The sequence below is a fragment of the Prosopis cineraria genome, unplaced genomic scaffold (genome assembly GCF_029017545.1).
Source record: "Prosopis cineraria cultivar Desert tree isolate PC_DT_omini unplaced genomic scaffold, ASM2901754v1 PC9, whole genome shotgun sequence".
Lineage (NCBI taxonomy): Eukaryota > Viridiplantae > Streptophyta > Magnoliopsida > Fabales > Fabaceae > Prosopis > Prosopis cineraria.
Genome location: NW_026555340.1, coordinates 29914443 through 29925648, shown reverse-complemented (window position 1 = coordinate 29925648; position 11206 = coordinate 29914443). Strand labels below are relative to the sequence as shown.

The following is an 11206-nucleotide window of genomic DNA, read 5'->3' as shown; positions in this document are numbered from 1 at the left end:
ACTTCCCCAGGTTAGGTGTACTTTAGAAACCATGTAGCTGACAGAGCTGAAGAACTTTATAGTGCAAAACATTCGATGAAAGAAGGCTCTAGTTTTTTCTTGACTCACTTTTTAGCCTGAAGCTTCACAAAACTTCCTTAAACACCTATTAATAACCTCTGCCTAATCTACCTCTGCTTAGGCAAATAAAATTAGATCATTTGTGAAGAAAAAATATGACAGAGCCGGCCCATCCTTAGTAAGCGAATAGGCTTCCAAATTCCCTCTTGTATCTCATCTTAGATAAAGTACGCTAGTTTCTCTATGCACGTCTTAAAGAGGTAGGGTGATATTAGACCCTCTTGCCTCAACCCACAGAATAGATTAAAAGTCTTCGATTTACAACCATCCTAGAAAATTTGCATTTGGGAACTAAATAGATATCATCTAACAATATCAATCATTACTATAAGTAACCGTAGCTCCTCTAGACAGTCAATGACAAAGTCCCATATAATCTAGTTATATGCTTTTTCTATATCTATCTTGATAGCCATAAACCCCTTGTTCTTCTTGATATTCCTCATGGAGTGTATTACCTCTTGTGCCACAATAATGTTATCTGAGCTAACCCTCCCTAAAATAAAGCTACACTGATTTGGAGAGATGACCTTCAGGAGGACCTTTTTTAGTATGTTAGCTATAATTTTGGTAATCATCTTATACACCACATTACACAAACCAATGGGTCAAAAATCATGAATAATCTCAGGATCTTCTTTCTTTGAAATCAAAATAATGAACACACCATTAATATACTTAATAAGCAAGGGGTTACGAAACACATCCTATGCAATCTTAACAACAAAGAGCCCATATAGCTTTGCTAAGCTTGGAAAAATAGTGCATTTAAGCCGTCTGGCCCAAGGGATTTCAAAGGACCTATATCAAACACAACTTGCTTCACTTCAATATAGTTAAACAAGTGGGAGAAAAGACTAAGAGATACATTTTCAATATCTCAAAAAGAATGCACAGTATGAAGCCCATGCCTGGTCCCTCCTTTCTTTGTAAAAAGCTTATGGAAAAAATACTTTACATGTTGGCAAATTTCCTCCATCTCATATAACCAAGTACCATCCTCCTTCCTTTGTATTCTTATCCCCCATTTGAAACCCATCGCATTTAACTTTATGAGCCCATATAATATTTTCTTATACCAGGACCTCCTTAAGCTTTCCCTGTAACTTAGTTTGAAGCTCTTCTAGATCTTGCCAATTACAACACTATGGTTCAATTACAGTTAGCCCCTCTAACCTCCTGATTAAGTAGTTTTTCCTCCTACCGAGATGACCAAAGACCTCCTCCTTCTATATAGAGACAATGTCTATAAACTTCCTCACATTATCAATCCAAACCTTATTCATATCCCAACTTTCCCTTAAGAATCGTTCAAAATCATCATAAAGGAACCCGGAAGCAATAACCTAAAAGGGATGTTCACTATTAGGGCAAGAACTTACTTTTTCGTCCAGCTGGAGAAGCAAGGAGAGGTGGTTAGATTTAAAAAAAGGCAGGTTGACGATCGCAGCGTTTGAGAACAGAGATTGGCCCCGTTCATTATAGAGAACTCGATCAATCCTGCTTTGACATTCTTGTCTCCTTCACATATAAAAGGGACCTTTGCATCTAAGATCCTATAAGCCAAGCTCTTCCACACATTTTATAAAATTTTGATCTGCCCGAGTAGCATTACAAGCAAGAGAATTATGTTCAAGATCATATAATGTGCAATTAAAATCCCCTCTTACTACTTAAGGACATCAATTTTCTCATATAGCCTCCTCAGTTCCATTTATAAGAGCTATCTATTTATCAGGTTTGGGCTCACATAGACAGCAGTAAGGTACTATGTCACCATTTCATTATGAACAGAAAGATGAATGAATCGGGGATGAGTTTCTAGAACTTTAAACATGAAATCATCATTGTTCCATAGGGCCCATACACCACCACTAAAGCCACAAGCATCAACAATCTCTACATTGGTGAATCCCAATGTCTTGGAAATACCATGGGCCTTGTTTCAAAGATGACTAGAAAGTCCACTTTATGCAACCTACATAACTCATTTATAAGGTCTAGGAAATTTTTAGACTCCGTGCCTCTTACATTTCGAAAGATGCAATTCATTAAGAACCCAATTTAAACAGTTTAAGCTTGTAAGCCCATTTCCACACTTGCAATATTGCCATTCTTCCCTATTGCCTCATCATTACCTTTCATATTAACAAGTCCAATAGCTATCATTCCTCCATCTTCCTCCAGATTATGCATATCTCTTGAAAAATCCTTTATGACATCAGCTTGTTAGCCTACCTCTAAATTAATCAACCTTATCTCATCCTCACATCATCCACTATCTGGTAAGACTTCCTTAAGAACACTATTTAAGATAAAAATTGATTCTTAGTGTGGTCCCGATTAGTTCCAACAATTCCCTTATTCCCTATTATTTATACCACCACCTGTTGTTCTATTGCTAGTGCCAAGTTTTACTTATTTTTCGATTTCATTTTTACAGGTCCCTTCCTCTTAGATCCTACTATCACTGGGACCTATTTATCTTTTTGGTTATTTATGACAGTGCCAAATTTACGTGCCCCTTCCACTTTCTTCGCAATCTCATGACTATCCCTTTATTCATCTTCTTCCTAAATTGGTTACCAACCACAGATCTCCTTTGCCCATATTTTTACATGATCCCTGTCGTATTCCCCTAACAGTTTCGAGCCAGTTGCTCCCCTGTGATCTGGTTTTCACCTATGTACCTTGAAAATCTCTCCTAACTAGCATACCTAGCTCGAATTTCCCACTCATCTCAATAATCCCATCGACGTCATACTTTGATATCTTCACTGTCTCAACAACTGTTTATTCCCTCTTAACGTCCTCAACCTTTTCATTACCTTTGCCAATGGTGGTATCTCCCTCAACAACATCTCCCTCGACCTGTCCAGGAAGCCCTTTTAGATTACTTTCGTTCTTAATCACTTCCTCCAACTTTGCCCCTATATATGCTTTTCCCGAACAGACATTCATATAGTGCCCATACCTTCCACATTGGAAACAAACCAAATGGAGCCTTTCATATGCAATTTGGTACTCTTCCCTAAACACCGTAAATGATGGCATCAATTGTTGACTTACGTCTAACTCCACACATAATATGGCAAACCATCCTTTATCCAAAATTGACATAGAATGATCAATCTTCATAGTAGTCCCAATCATATCCCCTATCATGTGAAGGGATTTGACATTATAAAGTTCCATCGAAACATTAATAAGATGTAATAGATTGTAATTATTAAATCAGACTGCAATTTTTTCCCTCTTTAATTATCAGATAATGATTCAGACAATTTAGATTTAACCTTATGTAAAATTATTATTAAAATTTCACATTATAAAAAATATAAACAATAAAATTCAAACCGCTAAAATTTAATATAAATAATTAAAAATTAAAAAACATATTAAGAACATGATAAAATACAATACTTTTTAAGAAATTAAATCTCAACCATCTGGATGTTGATCTAATAATTCAAAATTAAAGGGGGGGGGGATGGAAATTGGAAAGAGAACAAGATACTTTCCCAAGTCCCTATATACTGTGATTATGTTACTTGAATTTTAAGGTGAATTGGACTAGAACTGCCACAGGCCCAAAGGTCAAGAGGTGGGCAAACCCAGAATGTGTTCCATTGGTGTAATTCCCTTCCACTGTCCCCCACCCCCCCCCCCCCTTTTTTGAGCAGCAATTCCATGCTACATTGATTTTTTGGATAATTAAAGTATAATCAAATCTAAATGTTGACACAATGAACTAACATGAGAAAAAACGTGTAACTTTTAAAAAGCTGTGATTTTTCTTTTCGTTTTTTTTTTTTTGCCAGCACAAATTGGAAATGAACGAATGAATAATGAAAGTGACGGGAGAGATGGGAGATAAGAGAAGGGGGCAAAAATAGAGGAAGCATGGAGCCATTATTGAAGCTAGGTTGTTGGCCGTCCTCTCTCTTTCTCTCCGTCAAGCCTCCAGCTGCCTGTTACTTCACTGCAATGACCATAAGGCCCCTGATCTCTAAACCCCAATCAAACAGCAATCAAATAACAATAATACATGCCATCTCTCCCCCACCACCAACACGTATCATATCAATGGATATCTGCTACTGCCGATTTTCCAAACTCAGAAAGCAGACTAGTAAATAACAAGAGAGCATCTTGCACAGTAGCTGGTGGGCAAGCTCCAATAATGGCAAAAGATACCCAACTTTTCCTCTCCTGATTTGAAGGAACTGTCGTCGTCACTCTTCTTTCATTTCAGTGCACTCAAAACTGTTCCATCCTTTTATATTATCACCTGAATCCGATCTTCCCATGACACTTGATGAGCCAGCACTGATCCCTCTCTATATTATTCTTTTTCCTCTCTGACTGGATTTCTCCAGAATCATCGCTCGGCTACTGTCACAACGTCCTCCCAATCACCCAGCTCTCCCCCGCAATCCTTCATTTTGTCTACGTAATAGATGTATACTTCTTACTGGTTCTCGAGGCAATAGCACTGCCTTCTCACTAACTTCACCTATATATACATGCTACATCGATCACTCCGTTTAATTCTCCTTTTATTTCCTTCATTTTAATTTAATGCTCGATATTTGCTCATTTCATTGTAGTTCAGGAACCAAGAAAAAAAAAAATGTTACAGAACCGAGAAAAGAAAAGAAAAGAAAAATTAAAGGTGTATGTGGTGCTCATCAGTGATCATAGTCATCACTTTTTTCACCCGCTGAAATGATGATAACTTTCTCCAAACATGCAACTGATGATAAATCGTAATACGACAAGAATTGAGATACTTAATTTAATCTGTTTCCTTTATTTAACTTGAACCATAATTTATTATTCAGAGTGTTTAATTTGTTTGAATTCAGATCGCTCTAAATTTTATTTAAACGAGAATATTTTTTAAAAATCTATTAGATTAGAATCGTGAAAAAAGATAATTAAAATTAAGATTTAAACCATCTAAATATGTATGAAATTACATTTTAAATTAATCGTTGCCCTATAATGTAGCACAGTAGCAAAGGATCTTCAGGCATACATATGAAAATTGATATGTCCTTTTTAAGAGGGTTATGAAGAGGTCAAAGCATGGTTATAATAATAATACAATGTTGACACTAAAAGGAAAAAGAAAAAGATTTTCCTTGCTCTTCCCTTTGTTGTTGGTTGCTAAAACTGTTGGCGGCATCAATGATAGATGTGAAAGGTGAATTACGAATTGTTTGAGTCGTGCTCGAAATGACATTGTCTTTAAGAACTATTCCACCATATCTCTGACGGACCGACAATTTCTCAAAATTAAACAAGCACTTCTTGCAAAGTAGGAAAACAGAACAACAGAGACTAAAAAGCAAACACAAATGAACATGAGAGTAGAAGGCAGAGGGAAGAGAGAATTGCCCTGAAAACTCAAGAGGCTGGTTACTTGCTTTGTCTGCACCCATGACTATATATATCCCAACAATGGAGACATGAATGTTGGCCCGTAATTACCAAATTAAAGCTTCAGTTATACTCTCATAAATCACGTTTAAACACTTGTTTAGGACACAGACGTAAATCACAGTTAAGCTTTTGTCTGGAAATGTTGGGGAGGCAAAACATTTAAGATATTAATTCACAAAATCGATTAATTTAGAGACGTTGGCAGACAAAAACGTTTAAGACATTAACTTACAAAAATGGTTTTCAAAAGTGGTTTAATGCCCAAAAATTGCCAAGGCTTAAAGTTTAAATTTGAAACAACAAAAAAGGTTTTTCGAGGAAGCTAAAAATAATTATTTATTTAATTATTTTTGTAATTTGTGGAAGCTAATAATTATTTTATTATTTTTATAAAAATAGCCCAGTAAAAAAGACCTCATTGCTTTTTAAACTTATGCGCAAAGGAGGTAAATCAAATTGTCTCATGTGCACAAGATCACTTTTTCTCCAAACCCATTTCATTAATTTATTTCATTTCTTAGTATATATACACTAGGAGAGTCCTTTATTTAATCAACGTGGTACTTTAACACACATACCCTTTTGACGCACACAACAAAAACTTGAACCAGAGTCGTAGCTAACCCATCCATTGATGGAGAAAGGATTCACAATAGCTTCTGTTAAGTTTCAAGTTATGGTTTATCAACTGCGATCATTTAAAATAATAGTAATAGTAATAATAATAATAATAATAATAATAAAAAGAAACGTGCGGGGAGCAGTTTTTTCCCGTCTCCAGCTATAATATTGTTTTTATGATTAGCATTTTGCTATAAATATATATAACTGTATTGATTTGATATTAGTTTGTATACGTGCCAGACATAGAGCTTGTCTGGCATAAGTAAATTTAGGAAATAATAAGTACGGATGTTGGAGATGCATATCCCTGCGAAATAGATGAAGATCCGGTTGTCTCGGCTATTAACTATGAAATAATGGGTTGGAAGGATAAATCCTGGCATGTGTTGGTGATGTGTGTCTGTGTGTGCATGTAAGCATCGCGAGATGTCCAAATACACACATGAATGAATGAGTATGACCCTGCGCAGCAACAGGTCGGGGATCCCACGAAGGAATAGTATCACTTGACTGTCACAAGCGGACAACCCGAAAAGACAAATGTTAAGGTTTTATCACAAGGACCCCTTTGGTTTGATGCCTCCCCTCAACATGTCCTACATCCATCTTTTTCAAAGCTTTCGACCCTCACAAGCAAGTTGATTCGCCTGATCTTCTTCTTAATTAATTCTCCATGATCACAACCAAATAAATGATAAAAGACATTATATAACTGTAATCCAACCGATCATCACCTGTCGCGGCACACAGGGATATGACTTGTTTTCTTAATCATATGAATATACATCATATCATCAGGAATATATATGGGATGTGTTTCTGGCATGGTATAATAATTTTGATTGGATTTCGGATGACTCGTTTGTGGCTCACGTACGGAACCATTATGAATGCATAGCTGGGCGTTGATTAGGCGGTACAACACATGGAAGGGCACTCATTTGGATTCATCAGAGGAACTGTGCCTTTACACATTTCATGAGGGCAAAAGAGTAAAGTGGAAGCGCTGGGAAAAAACAGCTTTGATTTTCAGGACAACTAGCGATGCTGATGATTCCTCAACATACGAAAGGGTAGGGGACGGGTGAAAGGAAATCCTCATACAATTCAAATCTTCAATCGCCTTTAATTAATATATGTGAAATAATATATAAGCTAGCTAAGATAGTCTATATATATCCTCATGTAGGGCTTGACATGAAAGCTAAGTCGGGATTAATTAATTATCGTCATTGTTTCTCTCATTCGAAAAACATTTATATTCAAAATCTTATAAAACTAGAACAAGAATGAATAATCGTAGTAGCGTTGATGATTACATATAACATTTTAAGAAACTGAAGTTGAAATATTAGAGGCATGATATTATGGGTAAAAATAATTAAGAAAGGGAGAAGTTGGAGATGAAGTCCATGGTTGGTTGAGGAGAAAGAAGTGTGCCAGGAGAAGGAGAGGGAACGGGAATGTAACAACAAAGAGGAAGCATCGTTATTGTAAAGGGACGTACGGGGAGAAACGTGGTTTGAAAGCAAGTAGTTGGGAGTGGTAGAACATAATGTTGTTGGGATGTTGCCCAATTAGACATCGCAAACACACACACACAGGGGAGGGAGGGTACGTTACCAAGCTGGTAAACTCGGGAAGATTGCGACCTCGCGCCATCCCCCTTTGTGTTTCTGAAATGTACTTTTTCTCAAAAGTCTAAAGATCTGCCCCCACCAGATATTGTTTTCAGTCTCATAATAATAGATTCATTGCGGGTCGCTGTATTATTATTGTGTTGTGCCACCACCACCCCCTCACAGCTTAACTGTATCTGAGTATTATGTGTTTACAACACCCGCTTCTTGAATGACGCCTTTCAAAGGATCAATCCCTGACCCGACTCCGCAAATAACACTGTTCACTGATTCATGCTTTTCTCGTCTGACTCAGTCGATCGGCAATATATATATATATATATATATCCTTTTATCCGATAAATGAGAATCCTAATTTCTTTTTTTCCTTTTGTGCGGAAGGCAGACATGGATCGTGGGTGTTTGGTGTGTGATGAGCAAAAGTTAACGAGTTGAATACAAACAGATACGGCTAAATGTACAGTGTCTTGTTATTAGTGCTATACTTGCTTTTTGTTCTGATTCATTTGTTCTATCGTCATCACTGACTTCCCAACTTGACCCCGCGCCCCCTTGTGTAATTCAATTCACCCATTTTTGCTGACTCCTCTTGACACCACCATTTCATCATTCTTCTTCAGTTTCCGCAGCGTATATGTGAAGAATATATACATTACTATATCCGCGGGATATAGTTGTACGACTTACGAGGTTATCTTACTTCTTATCCATATATAGCATGAGAAGCGCTTGGATAGATATCATCAGAATTTTAATTTGTTACAAATAATAAGCGTGTTTTCTTTTATTAATTGTTGATTATTTTAATATCTGCGTGTGAGAGAGAATCTAATCCCTCAAATGATCTCATGATAAACCTAGATCCAAGGCCAAAGAAAAGAGAATATTTTACAGTCGTCATCATATGATCATTTTTATTGAAAATTGATATGTCTTCTTTTTGGCAACCTTTCCCCCCGCAATTAATTTACCTGCAAAAGTTCTGATGGTATATTCTTGCAGCCCAAAAGCCATAATTTAGTAAAGTTTACGGTACATGAATACTATCATTTCTTTGATTCTGAAGAATCCATCAAAACAACAGCGCTCCAACACATCATCATCTTCAATATTGCTTCAGTACTTCAGAATTGTATAAATAAAGGGAATTAACTACTTTGATCTTCATAATCTTCTCGCGGTTACTTTTTAGAGAAATGTTCTGGTTGGTAATTTTTAGTTTCCATGTTTTGCTATAAAGAATAATTGATTAACTGGGTGAATTATTTTCCCGACTTTGGACTGCAAAAGATGCTTAATACATCTACTTGAAGGGAAGAAACGAATCTAGCATATATGATTGTTTTTGGAAGTTCGGATGCATATATATTGATCTAATCCCCAGTATCCAAATAGTACTGTTAATTACAAGATGTAGTTTCCTCTCTTCTTATCCGAGAACACCACGTAATTCTTCGAGAACTGGTTTTTACCCACATATATAACTCAACCAGCTACATCTAAACCCCTATATATCATCCATCAACTAGATTAAAAGGAAAGAAAAGAGGAATTAATCTTTATTTTTGGTTTTATTAATTTATTAGAAATTAGAAAATTTAAGAAGAAGAAGAACAGAAGCTAATTGAGTGAGAACAGGATTCAAATATTGAAATCAAGCAGTTAATTATAAGTTGAAGCAATAGTGGAAGCGTTTGGAAGCAGATTAAGGCCTGAACCTTTGCCTGCAGGATTGGCAAGTGATCTCCATGCACGTAGAATCAGTTTGTCTAGTGGCTCTCTCTTTCATTCTCTCGGCTCTCTCAACCTCTTCTCTGGCCCTCTCCCACATTTGCCTCGCGCGTGAGAACTCCGATTGCGCCATCTCCATCTCCCTCCTCGTCAGCTCCCTCACCCTCTCCGCGTACGCCTTCTCCATCGCCGCCACCCGTATCTGCTCCGCCGCCTCCCACTTCAACGCCTCCACGCACGAACTCCTCTCCTCCTTGTAAGCGCAGTCCGACGACGGTCTTATCATCGGCCTCACGCTGATCGACAACTGTAAATCCAGAGACGGCGTCCCTTCCGAGGACGACACCGTCGATCGGAACCGCAGCAGAGAAGAATTATCGGAGGCCAAGCGAGATGCCGATGCTACAGTGTGCGAAGAAGGCAGAAGCTCGAGTTCCTTTTGGTCGTTTTCTTCCATATCAAACACAGAGAGAGAGGAGAGGAGAGAGAGAGAGCGAGAGAGAGGAGAGAGAGGCGAGAGAGACGAGAGAGAGGACAGGTCGAAGAAGAGACGACGAAGAAGGGTTTTGCGTATGCCCGTGGGCTTTGGATGGTTAAGCCCCGTAGTATATATAAACAACTCCAGGGTGAAGAAATGACGTGTGTAGCCCTGGTAGGCCGAAGATGAATCATTCCTCTGCTGTCGAGAGCGGATGAGATCAAGGGTATTATAGGGAAAAGGAGTTGGTGAAGAATTTGAACGGCGGGAAATTCCGTTACAAGGAAAGGCAAGGAAAAAGGGCAATAACGGATCGTGTTATTGCGGGGAATGAGCGAAAAGTTTGTGCAACTATGTCTTTATTAAATTGTTCTGAGTTTGTAAAGAAATTTTGACTTTTCCTTTTTCGGGGGAGATATGCGAGGGTTGTGTGGGTGTGTAATAATTAACGTCGCACGTGCGCTGGCAACGAGAGTACTTAACAATTTAACCGATTTAACAAATAAATTAAAATTAAGTATAATTGTTTTTTTTTTTTTTTACGACGATGGTTTTAAACTTGGACATCCATTTCATTCTAAGCTACTTTTTCTGTTCCTATGTATTGTTCATTTTTGCCTTTGGTGAAATGTTAATTAGTTTTTTTCAATTACCCTTATTTTAAACTTTTAAGAGTAAAAGATGGGGTATTAATCGAAAACCAAAGCAAAGATGAAATATTAATTTCATTTTAAATTAGTATTTTTTAAATTAAATACGAGTAAATAAAAAATTCATTTCATTTCCAACTAATTTTCATAATTTGAGTTTTTTGATGAGACAATTAAAAATAATCATATTTGAAATTGGAGGGAGTAATCTCAATGGCTATTGTGGCTTGGGACTTCTAACCAATTTTTTAGAATCGGATCAGATAATGAATCAAAAAAGTTAGCAATTTATGATTTCCATGATTTAATTAGGGTTTTATCACATAGTCAAACCAATGACATAATAATAAAGGAAAAAATTATATATGCATAATAATAACATATAAAAAAATATAAATTTATTATTTAACTTAAAAATAAAATCAAATTTTTAAATTTATCATGATTTAACAAAACTACACAATAAACATAATATTAAATGATTAAAAAATGGTTATTTATTTTAAAAAATTGAT

General features: G+C 36.6%; 1 protein-coding gene across 1 annotated transcript; it reads right to left on the bottom strand.

Annotated features, from left to right (window-relative positions):
* Positions 1-9384: 9384 nt before the first annotated feature.
* LOC129321085 (protein indeterminate-domain 16-like) lies at positions 9385-10020 on the bottom strand. The gene has a single exon (XM_054966819.1). It carries the CDS (start codon positions 10018-10020, stop codon positions 9538-9540), a length of 483 nt encoding a protein of 160 aa, XP_054822794.1. The 3' UTR covers positions 9385-9537.
* Between the last annotated feature and the right edge of the window lie 1186 nt (positions 10021-11206).

What these genes read in the sequence shown, in the direction of transcription:
- LOC129321085 (XM_054966819.1), bottom strand. Translation starts at nt 10,020, where the DNA reads ATGGAAGAAAACGACCAAAAGGAACTCGAGCTTCTGCCTTCTTCGCAC.